The 20,803-nt window shown below is 45.0% G+C and overlaps 1 protein-coding gene across 1 annotated transcript; it reads left to right on the top strand.

Moving 5' to 3' along the window:
• The first annotated feature begins 4,235 nt into the window (after positions 1–4,235).
• On the top strand, positions 4,236–20,612 carry ltv1 (LTV1 ribosome biogenesis factor). Its single transcript, XM_033026062.1, has 11 exons — positions 4,236–4,379; positions 5,059–5,187; positions 6,162–6,356; positions 7,543–7,630; positions 9,950–10,085; positions 11,445–11,682; positions 11,810–11,937; positions 14,012–14,148; positions 14,361–14,413; positions 17,780–17,980; positions 20,160–20,612. Exons 1-11 carry the CDS (start codon positions 4,377–4,379, stop codon positions 20,268–20,270), a joined length of 1,419 nt encoding a protein of 472 aa, XP_032881953.1. The 5' UTR covers positions 4,236–4,376; the 3' UTR covers positions 20,271–20,612.
• Positions 20,613–20,803: the final 191 nt, after the last annotated feature.

Here is a 20,803-nt window from a genome sequence, read left to right as displayed (position 1 = left end):
ACTTGATCTTTCCGCCCCTGAGTCCACCATAAATACCGTGTCTTCTCCTTGGGGACCTAATTTTAAGTTTACCAAGGGTTCCCGTGTACGTCCTACACACCCCAAGGAGGGGAACCCCTGACCCCCCTATTCCTCTATCAGTGTGTACGATTGTACTTCATGCCTTATCTTTGGACATTCTCTTTTAAAGTGTCCTTCTTTGTGACAATGATAACACCGGGTTGGCCCGGTGCGCCATCCCCCTGATCCTTGTTCTTTATTTCCCGGGGGACCCCAACCTTGGTCCCTCCATTCACCCCTTCCTCTTCCTCGTCCTCTACCTCTACCTCGTTCTTGGTCACCATAAGTGCCCAGCCTTCTGTCACCTTTGTTGTTCTTTTCTACTACCTGCTGCACTGCTTGTAACATCATTTTTGCTTTTCCTTTCTGTCGTTCCTCATCTCGTCGTACGTATACCTTCTGAGCCTCTGTTAACAACTGGTTCAATGGCTTTTCATTCCAGTCGTCCAATTTCTCCAATTTCTTTCTGATATCTGGCCATGACTTGGTTACAACATAAGCCCTTAACAACTGCTGCCCTGCTCCTGAATCAGGTTCTATCCCAGAATACTGCTGCATATTTTTCCGCAATCTCTGTAAGAACGCTGTCGGGGCCTCATCTTTCTGTTGGCTGCTCCCAAAGGCTCGTTCGAAGTTCTGTCCCTTCGGAACAGCCTCTCTAATGCCTTTAATTATGATTTCTCTAAGGTCCCTCATACTTTTCCTCCCTTCCTCTGTTAGGTTGTTCCAAGTGGGTGCTGTGATAGGATATTTCGCCTCTCCCCCAACCGCATCTGCACTATCCCCGCCCACCAGATTCCTTTCCCATATTTTCATCCCCGCCTGTCTTATCATCTGCCTTTCTTCTGATGTAAATAAATTTCCCATGATCGACATTATTTCTTCCCAGGTGTATATATTTGGTCCTAAAAACAAATCCAACTGTTCGGCTAATCCCAAGGGATCCTCCAATAGACTTTTCATTTCTTTTTTAAAGCTCCGCACCTCCGAACTTGTGAGGGGCACATTCACATATCCCAGTCCGCCCACATTCCCTCCTAAAGGAACTTCTCTAAGGGGTTTCATCTGGTATGTCCTCCTTGATACTTGTTTTGGCACCAAGTTTTTTGATCTGGTCACTCGATAATTGTCAGAAAGAGGAGGGTCCTCACTCGGGCCCTGGTAGGATGCAGGGTTCGATTCCCCCACCCCAGCCTTCTCCTCAATGTCCCCGTCCCCCTCCTCTTCTTTGAAAGTTTGGGGTCCCTGGTTCTCGCCCCCCCTCACGGGAGGAGCAGATGCCCTGACCACGGGGGTTCCTTGGGTTGGTACGGAGGACGGGATGATTTGCACAGGCAGCCCCTGCGCCAATGGTGGCAGGGGTTGCGGCTGTGGGTCCATATATGGGGGGGGTAGGCGCCATAGGTGACCGTCATCAGGATGACCATGGTGAGGTTCATCCTTCTTTTCTTCTGTTTTTAGTGGGTACATCCCATTGTAGGGTATCCAACACTGGGCGTAATCTATTTCTATCTGATTTAACGGTTCTTTCTTATTTACGAATATTTTCAAGGCCTGTTTTACCCAATCCTCATTGGATCCCAACCTTGGCCACCACACTGAACTCCCTTTTATGGGTTCCTTTGGCCATTCAAAGTAACAATACTTTATCATGACTTTCTTACTTTTACCCTGAGTCCCCCCCTCACCCCATCCGTGCAACATCCGCCCCAATGGACTATCAGGCGGAATGTGCGGCTCTTCACCAGTTTGAGCCTTTTTCCCCGGGCCCTTACTTTGCCCGTTCCGGTTACCCATCCCTGTCAGACCTTTTCCCGTCCAACAGAACCCAATCGCCCGAGTAATACTTAATAGTCAATATTCTTACCAGAGTCCTGTGCACAGGAATTGCCCGATTGATTGATCCCTTTCACCGGATTCCCTCTTGTTTCCAGAGTCTCTTGTCTGAATATCACTCGCTCAAACCGCTGACGGCAAGCAAGGAGGTCAGAGACTGCTGAAATCAGCAGGGTGCACCTTCCCTTCCTTTCGTGCCTCCGTCAAGCGGCCGGAGTGAGATCCCGGACGAGCCCCCAACTTGTGAGATATATGGTTTGTGCTCACAATCACTACTCAGAGACTAAATCGTGGAAACAAGAAATGCTTTATTTGCGAGTCTGCAGAATCGGGTGCCTCTCCAAGTTGAGACACCCCGAGCAAAGGAAAAACGTCTATTTTTATACAATTCAGTATACCGTCTTTATTGATCGGACGCCTCCCCTTCTGACCCCTTCCAATCAGGGTACCGAGGTTCACAATCTTCCAACCCTCCCCTCCGTGCGTCATCAATCATTCCCTCTCCTCCCACATCATACATCGCATGTACATTTAAATTAGGTTCTTTGTCATGAGGGGCGTAAAGTTAATATTCATTTATTTTATTAAGCATGCTCAGTAGCTGTTGCCCTAACCTACTTAATTGCCTTTGACCTAAAGAATAGCTTCTGTGTTGTCAGCTACATTCCTTACCTCATCTTGTTATTCTACAATGTTATCAACAGCTCTGAAGGTCTGACTGTTTGTTCGAATCACAAGGTTGGTGATTCCAACTTCTCGGCCCATCACAAGGTCGGTGACTACAATCACTCGGCCCCTCACAAGTTTGTGTTAATAAATTATAATTCTGAAAATGAGAAGATTTTTACCAAATAACTTTTATTTTTACGAGGATGTTCCGTCTCCGCACTATTATCTATGGGATCATTGGCAAAGATCTTATAGCAGAGCAAGATAGACCACTCCTCCGAAATCCAATGGACTGACGTGTAGTACGTGACGGAACGTCACGGCCGCCATTTCTTAATGCGACACGCGACTTCCGGTATGCCACCCGCTGTGATCCAAAGCAAAGATTATAGAGCTCCTCTATAATCTTTGATCCAAAGCAAAGATCCTCGAGTATCTTGTAGCGGGAACAGCCCCCTCCTTTGCGTAGTTTCCCTTGCATTGTATTGTGCAGTTTCCCTTGTATTGCTTTAACACACACTGCACAAAATTAAATTTAACGTATCTATATTTTATATATTTATATGAATGTGTGTCTGTGTGTGAGAGGCAAGTTAGAGATAATAAAGTTTATTCTCATGGATCAGAAGCAACTTTGATTTAAATAATCACTATTAATTCATTTGTCTTGTAAGATGATATACATAAACCATAAAGGCAATTATATATATAATTATATAGTAATAATAAATATATGCATATATATATATTTATACACATACATATATATGCACATACATATATACACATACATACACACGTATACACATACATATGCACACATACATATGGATACATTTATATGCATACACACACATATATAAACATATATATACATACATATATACACACATATACATATACATGCATATATATACACATACATGCATATATACACATACATATATATTTATACATATGATCATTTTCCAACGATCAATAGATTTACGATCAGTTCCTGTGGATTGGAGGGTAGCTAATGCTATCCCACTTTTCAAGAAAGGAGCGTGAGAGAAAACGGGGAATTACAGACCAATTAGCCCGACTTTGGTGGTGTGAAAGATGCTGGAGTCAATTATTAAAGATGTAATAATGGGGCATTTGGATAGCAGTAAAAGAATTAGTCCAAGTCAACATGGATTTATGAAAGGGAAATCATGTTTGACTAATCTTCTGGATTATTTTGCCGCAAGGCTTGGTGTTGGGGCCGCAACTGTTTACCATATATATTAATGATTTGGAAAAGGGAATTAGGAGCAAAACTAATGCATACATACCTACATATTTAAATTCATCTGATAAGTTGGTCAAATAACATGGGCACCTTCTTGCTTTTTTTGAGACATGGATTTTTTAAATGTGAATGTCTCATAGCAACACATTTGTGGGTCAGCAGTATTTCCTCTATAATCGTTGATCATTGGTGCGGAGACGGAAGCCGGGTGCGGAGACGGAAGCCGGTTACGGAAATGGGGCCGGTTACGGAAATGGGGCCTAATGACCGTACTACGGCGTTGCCGTCGAGTGATCTATCCTGCTCGCTAGAATCAAAACCGTGGAGGTCTGATCATGGACAGCCAGTATCCCAGAGTGCTTCATCAGAGCTCGGAGGTCTGTTTATGGACAGCCAATATCCCAGAGTGCTTTGAGATTGCAGCCAATCAGAATGCTTGTGGCGGCCCGGTGCTTGAGGTGTGAGGCGTTGATGTAATCGGCGGAACCACAGGTCATAGAGGAGCCAAAGATCTTATAGCAGAGGAACCACCGCCATCATGGTGAGTGAGGCAGCCGGGCTGGGCCGGGCTGGGCCGGGCCGGGCCGGGCCGGGCCGGGTACTGTGCTCTGCCGGCTGTCTGGGGCCGAGCGACAGAGACGTGAGCGGCTCACCGTGCGTCCCCGGCCATATCTCCCCACAGCGTCTGCGGAGGGAGAAACGCTCCCCGGTTCAGCTCATGAATCATCGTCGTGACAAAGAGGTCTTCAACCTGGAGCATTGAATCTGTCATCGTGCCTTCCCCGACCGGCCGGGTCTTTCCAGCGTTTCCAGGTCGTATTTCTGGTTGTACGTCGCTCCCTCAAGGGGTGACACGCACGCTCACACCCCTCCAGCCCTCAGAGTAATCCTTTGAACTGGGGCTCTTCGGCCCAACTTGATAACCAGATAGTGTCGAGTGGTGTGGTCCTTGGGTGCTCGTAGCTGGTCACAGACCAGAGTCGTACAGCATGGAAATAGGCACCTCGATCCAACTTGCCCATGATGATCAAGATGCCTCCCCTTGTGGCCTTCTACAGCTCTATAAGATTACCCCATCGTTCTCCTGGTTGTTTGAAATTTGTTGGGTGTTCATTAAACTGCCCAAACTCTGTGAAGTTAATTGCTTGGCTAGTCTTGGAGTCTGTGGTTCTCCTTTTCTGCATTTAACCGTTTTTTCTATTTCCCATCCTCTTTCCCAGCCACACCGGAAGAAGAAATCATTCATCCAGAAGAAGTCGTCGGTGACGTTTCACTTGGTGCACAGGAGCCAGAAGGACCCATTGGTTGCTGATGAGAACGCTCCCCAGCGAGTTCTGCTGCCGGCTGAGGTGCGTCAACTGTAGCAGAGCACTGGCTGCGAGTGTACACCTGTTCTGTTAGCTCTTGGCTTCCTTGTCCATGACATCCCTTCCTCTCTGGGTCTTTAGATAGGATTAGGAACAGGGCATTCAGCCCTTTGGTTCTATTCAGCTAGGTTGATCTGTACCTGAACTCCATTTAGTTTCGCCCCTTATCCCTCCCCTGCATACCAACAAAACTGATTGATCTGTTTTGTAAGTTCCAGTTGACCACTAGCTTTTTGGAAAAGCAGTTATGCATATTCCCTCTACACTCTGTAAGAAAAAGTGTTTCCTGATATCTTTTTAATTTTCAAAGTTCTGCGGGTGATGGTACTTTTTTTATATTCTTTTCCCTATCGGTATATATACAAAATATTCCAGAATCCTTGGTTTTGCAGCTTTAATTTCAGACTTTATTTCTGTTGAAGATTTTGACACAAAGTGTTTGATTAAAAACAGAGAATGCTGGAAACTCTCAGCAGATCAGGCAGCATTTGTGGTCAGAGCAACGGTTAATGTTTCGGGTCCGTTACTTTTTTGTTTTACAGCTGCTCTTTTTTCCCTCCTCCTTTCCCCCACCCTCCCAACCCCTTCTGCAACCTCTTTTATTTTGTAAAAGCAGCACAATGTGGCTGGGGAATGTTGTAAAGCTTTCCACTGGGACTGGTCATGTGATAAATACTGGCCAAGGTACTAAAGGGGAAGCCCTGGATTTCTTCAAGATGTTGTCTGGAGTCGTGCACTGTCTACCCGAGAGGGCGTGCACGGCAATGATTTAACATCTCGAGGGAAGCGAATCCAACACCTTAGTCCAGCACATCCGGCTAAAGTATGGACGTGGGACTTGAATTCGTAATCAGAGATGGGAGAGCAGAGATTTTGCTGTGAAGGTCGGCACAGTCCATTTAGCAAGTGAATCAGCCAAGCGTTGCTCAGACCCATTATCAACCCCTTTCTTGCAGAGAGCCGATGTACGGAAGCAGAAAGATGAGCAGAGGAAGTATGGCGTCTTCTTCGATGATGCTTACAACTACCTACAGCACCTGAAGGAGGCATCTCCTGTCGCTGAACTCGTGGCCTCCAGCTCACGCCTGCAGGGAAAGCAGGAGAAAAAGGCTCCGGTGGACAATGTACAGCAGGAGGTGCACCAGATTCCTGTAAGGATCAGAGGGGGCATGCGGGAGAGCAAGAAAATACAGACCTGGTGTGGGGAAGAGACCATACTGAGCAGTGTTTCTTTTATGTTCTTCACTCCCTACCAATTCTGTCCCCTTGCCACCATCAAAGGGAGACCAGTGGATGGATGGTGTTTGAGAGAGAGGGGCACTAATTAGCATCCACATGTTCTAATGGCAGTAAGAAGACCATGCTGAGGGTGTGGGCAAGGCCAGCATTTATTGTCCTTGAAGCTGATGGTGAGCTATTTCCCTTGGGTTTGGTGCTGAGTGCTGCCTCGGGTGGCTTCTGAAATAGAGCTTTAAGTGGGCGCTAATCCATGGGTGTGTGTTGGTAGGTAGAAAGGAAGTCTTCCCCCTCCCAACCCACCTCAAGCTTGTGCCCATGCATCATCTATGAAGTCATGGTGAATGCATGGAAATTACAGGAACAAATGTTGGGATTGAGCCATCCAGTCCATCTTTTCCCTCTGATCCATGTGATTTTAAGTCAATCCCATTTCCCCGTTACTCACTGGGATCAGTCCCTCCACGGTTCTCCTGCTACTTTTAAAGGGGGTGAGGGTTTCTTCCTCTGCCTTCCCGTGATTTGGATGAGATCCATTGCAGTCTTGTCCACCATATGTGACCATTGCAGTGTGGTGACTGATGACTCTGAGCTGCTGGGCCACATGAAGCAAATTAAAATAATGGGTTATTTAGTAAGCATCCTCAGTGTAAGGAAGACAGAAACTTCTAACAGTGCAGTGGGAATGTTGTAGCAGGACCTGAACTTGTCCTGGGAGAAGGACAAGAGGTAAAGGTTTTCATTAGACGAGGGGAAAGATAGTGTTCTCTCTTGCACAGTGCCGTCTTTGTGACAATGTACCGGCACCTCTATCTTATCTTTATTGAATGTACTTAGCTAACGGATAACATAAGTGAATTAACTAGAATTAGTATTTGTTTCGACTTGGAGTTCAAGTTGTTATATTACGTTAAAATGTCCCTAATATTCAGTATATTGATAGGAAAAAGGACGATAAATCTAGTTAAATTTTTAATTGATATCATGCCAGCAGATGTTAGTCTATAAAAATTGCACTGCTCTCATGCAACCCAAGATTATCTCCTGAACAATTTGGCATCAAGTGAACTGTAAGCCTATGATCTGTCCTTTTGCTTCCAGAGTTATTCCATTAATCTTCCATCGTCGGTATTTGCCTCGGAGTTTGAGGAGGAGACTGGCCTTTTGAACAAAGCTGCCCCAGTGCGAGGTAATCCCGGGGCTACTGCCACGCACCGATTCTGAACGTTGCCCCTGCGTCAGTCTGGAGTCAATCTTTGAAGCTTAAGAGTGGACTTTGACACAACAAGAATAAGAGGGTTTTGGGGGAGAGAGGGAAAGTAGTATTGAGGTAGAGAATCAGCCATGATCATGTTGCAGAACAGGTCAGAAGGAGCAGGAGGCTGACTTCTGGTATTTGGTCAGTCTGGGGCAAGTGAACTACTTCCAGTCTACAGTCATGGAGTCGTAACGGGCTCTTTGGCCCAACTTGCCCATGCCGACCAAAATTCCCCATCTATACTTGTCCACTTGCCTGTGTTTAGCCCATATCCCTCTAAACCTTTCCTACCTGTGTATCTGTCCAAATGTCTTTTAAATCTTTTTGTAGTACCTCTTCTGGTAGCATGTTCCATATACCCATCACTCTTTGTGTGTAAAATGTACCGCTAAGGTTCCTGTTTTTCCCTTCTCTCCTTGAATTTGGGTCTTGATTCTCCCATTCTGGGTAAACGGCTGTGCATTCACCCTATCTACTCTCATGATCTTAGACACCTCTATAAGATCACCCTTCATCCTCCTGCGTCCAGGGAATATAGTCACAGCTGCTCTTTGGCAACAGTGCTAATCATTTATTTCACTTTGCCCATGCCGACCAAAATTTTCCATCTATACTTGTTCCACTTCCCTGTGGTTAGCCCATACCCCTCTAAACCTTTCCTACCTGTGTATCTATCCAAATGTCTTTTAAATGTTGTTATAGTACCTCTTCTGGTAGCATGTTCCATATACCCACCACACTGCTATAGTTAGAATATAGCATGTCCAACTTCTCCCTATGGGTTCAGTCCCTTGAGTCCTGGCAACATCCTTGTATATCTTTGTACTTTTTCCTTCCTATATTAATGTGATCAAACTTGAACACCGTACTCCCAATGCAGCCTCACCAACATTGTGTACAGCTGTAACATAACATCCCAGCTGCTATGCTCAATACCCAGACTAATGAAGACTAATGCACCAAAAGTCTTTTGACTACGCTATCTACCTACGATGCCACTTTCAAAGGACTATGTACTTGCGCTCCAAGATGTCGCTGCTCTATAACACTCCCAGGGTCCTGCTATTCACTGTATAGAAACATAGAAAATAGGTGCAGGAGTGGGCCATTCGGCCCTTCGAGCCTGCACCGCCATTCAATATGATCATGGCTGATCATCCAACTCAGTATCCTGTACCTGCTTTCTCTCCATACCCCCTGATCCCTTTAGCCACAAGGGCCACATCTAACTTCCTCTTAAATATAGCCAATGAACTGGCCTCAACTACATTCTGTGGCAGAGAATTCCAGAAATTCACCACTCTCTGTGTAAAAAATGTTTTTCTCATTTCAGTCCTAAAAGATTTCTCCTTTATCCTTAAACTGTGACCCCTTGTTCTGGACTTCACCAACATCGGGAACAATCTTCCTGCATCTAGCCTGTCCAACCCCTTAAGAATTTTGTAAGTTTCTATAAGATCCCCCTCAATCTTCTAAATTCTAGCGAGTACAAACCGAGTCTATCCAGTCTTTCTTCATATGAAAGTCCTGACATCCCAGGAATCAGTCTGGTGAACCTTCTCTGTACTCCCTCTATGGCAAGAATGTCCTTCCTCAGATTAGGAGACCAAAACTGTACACAATACTCCAGGTGTGGTCTCACCAAGACCCTGTACAACTGCAGTAGAACCTCCCTGCTCCTATACTCAAATCCTTTTGCTATGAATGCTAACATACCATTCGCTTTCTTCACTGCCTGCTGCACCTGCATGCCTACTTTTAATGACTGGTGTACCATGACACCCAGGTCTCGTTGCATCTCCCCTTTTCCTAATCGTCCACCATTCAGGTAATAGTCTATTTTCCTGTTTTTGCCACCAAAGTGGATAACCTCACATTTATCCACATTATACTGCATCTGTCATGCATTTGCCCACTCACCCAGCCTATTCAAGTAATCTTGCAGCCTCCTAACATCCTCCTCACAGCTAACACTGCCCCCCCAGCTTCGTGTCATCCGCAAACTTGGAGATGTTGCATTCAATTCCGTCGTCCAAATCATTAATATATATTGTAAATAGCTGGGGTCCCAGAACGGAGCATTGCGGTACCCCACTAGTCACTGCCTGCATTAAACTCCATTAACCAGCTGATCAAGATCCCCATGTAATTTTTGATAACAAATAAGGTTGGTAAGGGGATGCAGGGCCAGTGTAATCTCAGTAATTGCTTGTTGCTCTGGGTAATGGATGTGCTTGGAAATGTCCTCAGGACCTCTCCCGGAGCTGGATCCAGATATCGTGGCTGCTCTGGATGAAGACTTTGACTTTGATGACCCAGACAACATTCTGGAGGATGACTTTGTGACGAAGGCAGTCGCGAAAGAGAGCGAGACGGTTCCTCGAACGTACGTGGGTTGTATGTTACTGGACGTTGGGTGGAAGTGAAATAAATGATTAGCACTGTTACCAAAGACCAGCTGTGAATCCTGCAATTTAGAAGGTTGGGAGAATTGGGGACCACACGTTGGACAGGAAGGGAGACTGCCCAGTTCCTAGTCTGTCCCATGTGGTTATGACACCTCATCAAAATATAGTCTCTCTGTGGTTTAGTTTTAGATTCATAGTATGGAAACAGGCCCTTCAGCCTACTGAGTCCACGCCGACCGAAGTTCACCCATATACTGGTTCCATCCTGCACACTAGGGATAATTTACCACTTGGGATAATTAACCTACAAACCTGCAGGTCTTCGGAATGTGAGAGGAAACTGGAGCACCCAGAGAAAACTCGCAGGGAGAATGTATAAACTCCGTACATACAGCAATCGTAGTCAGAATTGAACCTAGGTCTTTGATGCTCTAAGGCAGCAACTCTACCGCTGCGCCACTGTGCTGTCCCTGTCGAGAGAAATCCAGGAAATGGTGCCCAAGCTGCGTAACATGCAAGGATGATGTGTGGATTGGGCTGCTGTTGGGGAGGATGTCATTAGAGGTACTGCAGGCAATTGAAACAATTTCCTGTGGTAGCTATCCCTGTGTCCCACTCAGAAACTGACCCAGCTTGTGGCTTCTGCATAAGAAAGCGGATTGTCCGGATGCTCCATCCCTGAGACTGTGACCCAATGGTGAATTGTAGGAATTTGCACTGGATCTGTGGTGGGTGAAAGAATGTTTGTTCAGTTGTACAGATGCCAAATGGTGTTTAGTTTAGGGGAGCCTCTTTCCAGCCCTGTGCTTAGCATTAGAATCTCCGGGACTGCCTGGAGTCCCCGTTATCATTGTCAAATGCAGACATCTGAGTGTAAGTGATGGGTGGGGAGATGCTTGGTCTCATGCCTCCCACCCCATCCCTTTATTACCTTGCAATCAACTGGAAAAGAAGAACGCTAGTGGAGTGCGTTTTCGGTGAGAATGTGTTTCAGTGATATCAGGTGGGCTGCAGTGGACATCTTCCTTGTTCACTTTGGGCACTTTGTTAATCACACCCATATTTCCGATCGCAGGATTTTCCATTTTCTCTGTTGCCGCCACTCTCCCTGGTTCAGGGATGGTAAATGACCTGGTGGTATTGAATTCATTGGAGAGGGACATGGTGCAGAAAGAGAGTGGGCTGGGGGTGAGGTGGAATCTTCCAATTCACTGAATATCCCATTCACCAGCTCCCTCTGGAGAAAAGGTTAGCCGGTTGTCTGTATAATATTGCTTCAACATTCGTTGAGTAGATACTTACAGAATACCAGGAATGAGTGTCTACCTGCTTTCCAGGGGATCTGACGGTGAAGATAACGACGAGGATTGGGAGGATACGGAGGATGAAGATTATGACTCAGACGGCCCCCTGTCCAGCGAAGATGGATCACAAACCAGCACCAGCAAAAGAGGACCCCCTGAGCTCCTCTTTATGGATGAGGAGACGAGAAGTCGCTTCACCAACTACTCCATAACTTCATCAGTGATGAGGCGCAATGAGCAGCTCACCCTGTTGGACGATCGGTTTGAGAAGGTCAGTTTGTACGAAGGTCACCGCATCCATCCTTAGGCTAAAATTCACTCTCATATGCTCCCTTCCTTGCTGTCTTGTGTATCAGCCAGAGGTCCCCACACTCACCCTGTGTTTCTCCTGTTTTCAGCTGTACGAAGATTATGATGATGATGAGATTGGGGCCCTGGATCATCATGAACTAGAGGGCTGCATTCAGGTGGACAGTGAACGGCTGGGTGAAGTTATTGCTGATTATCACAACCAGAAGTCAAAAGAGTAAGTGGAATCTCCGTGCACAAGACAAGGCCATTCAGAAATAGTCTCTGGAGTATTGAACACAATTTTAGTCCTGTTATTTAGAATAGGATATATTGACTGGAGGTAGTTCAAAAGTGATTCACTGGACTAATTTCTGAAATGCTAGGATTGTAGTTAAAGAAACTTTTCACCTAGCCCACAGCTAACAATGGCCTGTTTCCTTTATCATCGTTACCTTTTTGCATATCTTTAATTCATGTGTTCTATATCACTGCCTATATATCTTGTTTCCCTTTCCCCTGACTCAGTTTGAAGAAGGGACTCAACTCAAAATGTCATCTCCGGAGATGCTGTCTGACCCGCTGAGTTACTCTGGGTTTTTGTGTCTATCTTGTCATCTGCTGTTCCTTCCTGCACAACTAGATCTATATTCTCAAGAAGTTAGAGGAATTGAAGGGTAAAATTATTAACCAAAATCCTGAGAAAGATTGACGTGGTAAATATTAAGTTTTTTTCCTGAGTGGGTGAGTCTTCAAAGGGATGTAGTTACAAGAATAGGAAGCGATAATTTTAAATGAATGTGAAGGAACTATTCACAGCAGATGGTGAATGTCTGGAATTCTCTTCCCTGGGTCATTGGGAATATTTAAAGAGAAGGTAAGTAAACTTTGTAAAGCATGGATCTTAGTGGCGGCGCGGCTCTGGCTGCAGCGGCTCTCCGGCAGTCCTGTTTGTTTTGTGTTTTTTGGGTTGTTTATTTTCGTTTTGGTTAGTCTAGTTTTTGGTTTTTAGTTTGTGTTTTGGGGGGGGGGGGGTTGAAACGGGGCTTGCTGTCTCTCCCTGCGGGGGAATGCGACTTTTTTTGTCGTATTCCCCTTCTCTGCCTCCGTCTGCGCTGAGGCCTAATGGCGGAGCTGGCGACCTCGAGGCTCAGGAGGCAGAGCCCGCCAGGACTCGCACTGAGCTCGCTCCCGTGAGGACGGCCCGGCTCGGGGCTGGAACAGGGCTTTCGTGAGGGGCTGCGACGGCCGGCCCGAGGAAGGAACGGTGCTCCCGTCGGAGTAGCCGAGCTCGGGGAGGTACGGCGTTCCCAGCCTGAGGGAGGAGCGGCGCCCGGTCGGGGCGGCACAGCCTGAGGGAGGAGCGGCGCCCGGTCGGGGCGGCCCAGCCTGAGGGAGGAGCGGCGCCCGGTCGGGGCGGCCTGGCGCGAGGGAGGAGCGGTGCCCGGTCGGGGCGGCCTGGCGCGAGGGAGGAGCGGCGCCCGGTCGGGGCGGCCCAGCCTGAGGGAGGAGCGGCGGCCTGGCGCGAGGCTGAGACGGTGGCAGTACTCGCGTGAGGGCGATCCGGCTCGGGGCTGGAACGATGCTCCGGGGGCTGGGACGGCAGTTCTGGTGGCGGTGGCCTGAGACCGGGGGTTCGGCTGCGGGCCAGCGGCTGCGTCAGCAGGTCTGGTGAGCGGCAGCTTCGACTACCCCGGGCCGCGGTGTTTGAGCCGTGGGACAGGTTTTAACATCGCCCGGGGGGTATCGCCTCAGCGCAGAAGGAGAAGAGGAGGGAAGAGACTGCAGCCCTAAGACTTTTGCCTCCATCACAGTGAGGAGATGTTGGGTGGACTCACTGTGGTGGATGTTAATATGTGTTTATTGTTGTTTTTTATTGTATTGTATTATATTATATGTATGACTGCTTAAATTTCGTTCAGACTTCGGTCTGGATGACAATAAAAGGCTATTCTATATTCTATTCTATTCTATATTTTGAAAACTTTCTCTTTCCTCCACTGCTATAAAAGAGCACCTAGAACCTCTATAAATGGCAGATTACGCCTACAAAAAAATGTTTGCGTACAATAAATAAAAACAACTGCAGCTTATGTTATGGTGACAAACTGTGTGGAGAACCCCAGGCCTCCATGGGCATATCGGGGTGTTTACATTAATGTCAGAATCCTGCTCAACACTTATAGATGGGAAGGAGCCACCTTCCCAGAATGTAATCACAGACTTTCAGACCCTTCACGGTGTGTTTTGTGCTTTGTAATTAACCCGTATTCTGGGAAGAATCTCTGGTTTATTCTTGCTCTTCCCTGTAGCTGTCAGATGCTGGATGATCTGGGACCAAGAGCGGAGGTTCAGATACCGGAGGAGGAGGAGGAGGATGTGAAAGGGGAGATGGAGACATTGATCACTGAGGAAGTGACAGAGCAGTGGGACTGTGAATCCATCCTTAGTAAGTACTCTTCGCAAGGTGCTTGCTCTGATGAGATTCTCTTCTCTCTTTGATGTGCTCTGATGGGTGGTGTTGCAGGGCAGTGCTGAGTGGGGTTTGTTCTGTTGTCAATGTGGGTGTAATAGTGATACACTGCCCCCTATTACAGCTGATCAGAATAACTAACCTTCTAATATGATGGCATTAATCCTGCTGAATTTTTTCTTGTATAGGCACCTACTCAAATCTCTACAATCACCCGAAGCTGATAATTGATCCACCAAAGGTATGATTTCTGATTTGATACAAAACATAAGAATCGTATATCACAGAAATGAGCCTTCAGCCCAACACGCCCATGCCGACCTTTTTACCCATCTACATTGATCCAGATATCAATCATTGAAAAAGTTATGCCCAATGGTTCCTTTTGAAATGCTTTCATTTTCCCTTAAAGCTACAACCTCTTGTATTTTCACGCCCTTACCATAGGAAACAGATTCTGATACTTACCATATATTCTGCCTCTCGTATTTTATATACTTCAATCAGGTCACTACTCGGCCTCCTTCACTACAGGGAAACAAAGTCCAGCCTATCCAATTTCTCCCCACAATTAAAATCATCTAATTCGGGCAACCTCAACCAAAACTGCACTTTACTCCAACTAGCTTAGTTAATGTTGCAGAAAGTTGTACTATATTTGTCCTGCTCTTATGTTCTGGCCTTGGGTTATAAATGCATCGTGGCTAGGTACGGCAACCTGAGCATCCAGGAGCGGAAAAGGCTGCAAATAGTTGTAAACATTTCCCAGTCTATCATCGGCTCTGACCTCCCTACCATCGAGGGGATCTATCGCAGTCGCTGCCTCAAAAAGGTTGCCAGCATCATCAAGGACCCACACTATCCTGGCCAAACACTCATCTCTCCACTGCCGTCAGGTAGAAGGTACAGGAGCCTGAAATCTGCAACATTCAGGTTCAGGAACAGCTGCTTCCCCACAGCCATCAGACTATTAAACACAACTTCAAACAAACTCTGAACTATAACAGCCTATTGCATTTATCATGTTCCTTAGTATTGCATTTCTTAACGTTGGGTATATCTCTAATGTATTAATTCTCCCAAAATGTACCACCTCACATTTAGCAGGATTAAATTACATCAACCATACTTCTGCCAAGCTAACCAAATTATCAATAATATTTTGTAGCCAAAGCTTACTTGAATCATTATCAACTACAAACTTGCAGATTATTAATATTTGATGAACATCAATGAATAATCCAAGCACCAATATCTGTGAAGCACCACTGGTCGTAGGGTTAAAATCACAATTCAGCCTCTGGGATCACCATCTGTCTCTTCTATCAGCAGCTAAATCTTGGGTCTGAAAGGTTTATCATACCCTGAATCTCATGGCTCTTACCTTTTTGTCCAGTCTCTAATGAGGCCATGTTAAAGTCCTTTTGGAAATGTATATTAACGGCACCACCACCCTCTTAGTTTCTGGTTCCAAACATTTGTTCAAATGGTCAGATATGATCAACCTTAAAATCATGCTGACTAATTTGAATACATTTTTCAAACCATTAACTAAATGTCAATGATTAACCCCTACCTCTCCAAACGATTAATCCTATCCCTCGGATATTTTCTAATAATTTCCCTCGCACTACATTTAGATGCACTAGCTTGTAATTATGTGGTTTAGTCTCACTGGACTTCTGGAATGTGAAGGGACCCTATGTGCTGTCTTCTGGTTATCTGGCACCTCGCCTGTGGTCCGAGAAGATCTTTAGCAATTGCCTTCCACAGCAGCATGGGGTACATCTCATCAGGCCCTGGGGATTTTTCCATCTTTGAGCTTTCTAACATTTTCGATACCTTTTTGACAATAGCGTGTTCTAAAATTGCACCACTACAGTAACCCTATTGAATACAGATGACAAGTGTTAATTTATGACCTTGACTCTGTCTATTAGCTCCATGCAAAGATTGCAGCTTTGTCCTTCATGGTGCACGGGGACCCACAGTCAGCCCCACAATAACAGGTCCTATGGAATACTAGCCTTTCTGACCCATTACTTCCTTCATGCTAATGTTAATTCGAGCCTGGAAAGAATGCAAAAAAAACTTGCAAGGATGTTGGAAGAAAGGAGGGCAGCTGGTACAAATTTATTTTCCTACGGATTTACGAGGGTTAGCAAAATAAGAGCTTTTTTATATGTACATAAGTAATAAGTACATTTTTTATTTTGCTACAATTTCTTATGCCAGTATTTTATGATTTTACAGATCTCATGGGTTTAAGGTATAATAAAATGAGTATAGATAGACTGGTTCCTTTCTCCCTGGAGCATAGTAGGTTGAGGGGCGACGTGAATGTTTATGAAAGCATGAGGGGCATAGATAAGGTAAATAGCTGTCTTTTCCCCAGCAGAGAGTAGTTTAAACTTAAAGCGAGTGATGAAAGATTTAAAAGTAGCCTGAAGTGCAGTTTTTTCACACACAGCGTAATGCGTGTATAAAATGCACTGCCAGAAGGAGTGGGTGCAATTATGATATTTACGAGTCGAGTGGTTAATTGTCCTTTGTACTGGTAAAGGAACAATGAAATTCTTACTTGCAGCAGGCCTGGATAGAGTGGATGTGGAGAGGATGTTTCCACTAGTGGGAGAGTCTAGGACCAAAGAATTAAAGGACGTTCCTTTAGGAAGATGAGGAATTTCTTTAGTCAGAGGGTGGTAAATCTGTGGAATTCACTGCCACAGAAGGCTGTGGAGGCCAAGTCAATGGATATTTTTTAAGGCAGAGATAGATAGATTTTTGATTAGAACGGGTGTCGGGAGTTATGGGGGGAAGGCAGGAGAATGGGTTTAAGAGGGCAAGATAGATCAGCCATGATTGAATGGCGTGGACTTGAAGGGCCGATTTGCCTAATTCTGCTCCTATCACTTATGAACATGAACTTAGAACAGGTCTTTAAATACAATTATCATAAATAATATAATAAGCAAAAAAGTTAAATAAATTTAAAAAACCATTAGTTCAAAATGGAAGCCCAAAGTCCCGAGTACAACCGCGACTGTTTGTAGTTTAGTTGGTGTTTGTACTGTTCAAGAGCCTGATGGTTGCTGGGAAGAAGCTGTTCCTGAACTGTTTTCACTGTTTTCAGACTCCTATAATCGCCTTCCTGATGGCAGGAGTGAAATGGCCACTTAGACAGGAACTAGCATTTTGGGCAAGTGGGGTCAGTTAGGTCGCTTGGTTGGCATGGATGAGTTGGGCTTGTGTCTGTGCTTTATAGCTCAGACTGTCTTGGTTTTTCCTATCCAATCCCTTTAGACATTCTCCAGCATATCAAGAATATATTTTTGTGTCTTCGAGGAAAGTACATAAAATGTTTATTGCTTACCATATAATTTGAGTTTTTCTCCCTGTGTCTGGTTTAATTGCTTCTCCATTGGCAGTTGTACTTTCAGTTGCTGAGTCTAAATTACCTCCCTTATTCTTGTTCCTCCTTGACTAAGCGTTTGAGAATGTCAGTTGCTCTTAATGGAGTTCATATATCAGATTTATCTATCTTTTATGAAGCACGCTGACACTTCACTAAATTATTCATTATATTATTATTTTTTATTCTTTTCAGCCCAGTACAATCAAAGTTTCCATTAAAACGGGGATCCCTTTGGGTGTCTTACCCAAACCAAATCTCACAGCTAAACAGCTGGAACGACTGGAAATGATCAACGTCGGTGACGTTCCAAGAGCGTCCACACAAATACGTCAGCATGGCGAGAACAAGGAAGAAAAAAGGTTCAGGAAGCAGGCGATTAAGGTGGAACGAAAGGTGTGATTTAAAAAACAAAAATCTTAATTTTTTTTACCCCTGTCCTGTTCTGCTCTGTAACAACACAAAGCAGCTGACATGCAGTGAGAACCGTGGGTGAGGGAGGGTGTCCGTGCGGTTTTAGGCACTGTTAACGTCAGAGATGTAATGGTCCAGCCTGACCTTTACGCACACCACTGAGAGAGTGCCATGTGGTCAAAGCTGGTAACTTAGAGATTATACTTCAAACCTTGGCACTGTCTGCTCTTAACTATAGATAAAAGATTTCCATGAGGCCAATATTTATCCCTTATTTGAACATTAATACATATTAACTGGTCTCAAAATGTTGCTATTTGTGGAGCAGAGTGGAATGGTTCCTGCATTATAAAGGTGAATACACCTCAAAGGTTTCTTATTTGGCCATGAAGTCCTGCAAAAATGTGAACGGTGGTCTGGTAAGTTTGAGTTGGAAAGCTGGAAATCATGTCAACCTGGAAAGGGTCCAGAGAAGATTTACGAGGATGTTGCCAGGACTAGAGGGTCTGGGGTATAGGGAGAGGTTGAGTAGGCTGGGACTCTATTACTTGGAGCGCAGGAGGATGATGGGTGATCTTATAGAGGCGTACAAAATCATGAGAGGAATAGATTGGGTAGATGCACACTCTTCTTGCCCAGAGTAAGTGAACGGAGGACCAGAGGACAGGGTTTGAGGTGAAGGGGAAAAGATTTAAAAGGAATCTGAGGGGGTAACTTTGTACACAAAGGGTGGCAGATGTATGGAACATGCTGCCAGAGGAGGGACTATCCCAACATTTAAGAAACAGTTGGACAGGTACATGGATAGGACCGGTTTGGAAGGACATGGACCAGATGTTAGCAGGTGGGACTTGTGTAGCTGGGACTTATTGGCTGCTGTGGGCAAGTTGGGTTGAAGGGCCTGTTTCCCAGCTGTATCACTCTGACTCTGAGATGGGCTAGGTCTTTTTTTCCTGGCGAGTTTATAAAATAGTGATGGGCATAGATATTGTGGCTGCTGGGTCTGTTCCTGTGCTGTACCACTCTATAATGTGAATAATCAGAAAGTATTTTCCCTAGAGCTGGGAAATCTTAAAGTAGAGAGCAGTTTTAAAGTGAAGGGGAAAGATTTAAAAAGGACCCAAGAGGCAACTTTTCACACAGAGGGTGATGCATACACGGAATGAGTTGCCAACAGAAATAGTAGACATGGGTACAATTATGATCTTTAAAAGACATTTCAACAGATACATGGATAGGAAAGATTTGGGGAGATATGGGGCAGGAGCAGGCAAGTGATTGGGCAACTTGGATGAGTTGGGCTCAAGAGCCTGTTTCTGTGTGGTATAACTATGATTCCGTGTTGTCGAAATGCAGGAGCATTCTTTTAGTTTATCGTGAATGATTGGTAACACCTTGCAAGAAGTGTATTATGTATTGGAAAATGCTGTAGTACGGAGTGATGGTGGAATAATTCTACAGTCCAATGTGCTGTGTGTTTCCATTCAGAATTGGCTGCTTTTGTTTTTAAAGTAAAAGTTTCACTTTTGAAAGTGAAATTTCACAAATTTATAAAAGCAGGATGTAATTGCAGTTTGCAATTGTTTGTTGCTCTTGGCTTATTGGCAAATTCCTTTTAAACCATATGGGCAGCTGTCTCAGTGGAAACCTGTATTCTGAGTTGGTTAACAAATCCCAGGCCATGACATCTGCTCCCCTTCACCCCCCTACCCTTTGGCCTCTTGACCAGTTCATTGGAATTCTGCCAGGCGCAGCATAATAGGTGTCTGTTCTGCCAATTGTGATTGTCTGCTCTTTGGAAGAAAATCTCCATTGGTGACCATTCATTATTCTTTCCATGTGACCTTGAAAATGCCTTTAATTTTACTTGAAAGTTACTATTCAATCTGTTCCCACCACCCTTTCGACAGCATCTTTCACACAGTGTATTTGCAAAAATCAAAATTGTGTCTCCTTTGGGTTCTTTTGTCATTCATATATTACTTCTGGTCCCCCATTCTTGTGTCTCTGGAAACACTTACCTTTACTCTTAACAAAACCAGGGACTTTCTTTGAATCTCTTCTCACCTGCTCGAGCGAAGAAGTGCCAAAACTCGGCAGTTTAAATCTATGTTGAGAAATGTTTTTCCTCTTTTGATCATTTATCTCTTGCTGATCTCAGGAGCGAAGAATTGAGAAAAAAACTAACAGAGCAGCTTTCAAGATGGAGAAGGTTCGACAGGAACAAGTGCTACTGAACTTGAAACAGAACTTGCAAGGCATCAAACTCTGAGGGTTGGTGATGAAGGTGTCATGTCCTGCTCTACGTAGCGGTTGGACTGAGGAAGAATGTTATGACAAAGACTTGCAACTCACTGCGAACTTGGCAAGCAATCGCCCTGAAGAGGGAAACCAATGACACTGCCTGCTCTGGTAATCTTAAACCCCTGGGAGCAACAGTGAGCCCAGACGTTTCTCTGAGAACATCAAAGGATGAAGCTTTGAGATGGGAGAGGGGTGAGGCAGGGGGTTTATTCTGCAATACACGGCATCAGCATCGATGACAGAAACTTTGAAGAATAAAAATTGAAAAGAGATTGCTTTTGTATGTTATAAAATGTATTTTGTAAAATGAGTTGTGGGACACTGCTGTTATTTGTGTTACATTGCGAAGTCAGGATATCAGATGTCGTTGATCTTTTGGAAGTGGAACATTTGAGTAGAAGATCCTTACCCAGGGTTTGCTGGTTGGTGAACCTCTGTGCGCATGGTCTAGTCTTGTGCTTCACTGCAGCATTGAGGGAGTACAACACTGCTTGGGGTGAT

The sequence above is a fragment of the Amblyraja radiata genome, chromosome 8, assembly GCF_010909765.2.
Source record: "Amblyraja radiata isolate CabotCenter1 chromosome 8, sAmbRad1.1.pri, whole genome shotgun sequence".
NCBI lineage: Eukaryota > Metazoa > Chordata > Chondrichthyes > Rajiformes > Rajidae > Amblyraja > Amblyraja radiata.
Note: the sequence above shows the minus strand (reverse complement) of the source record. Positions and strands in the feature narration are given on the sequence as shown.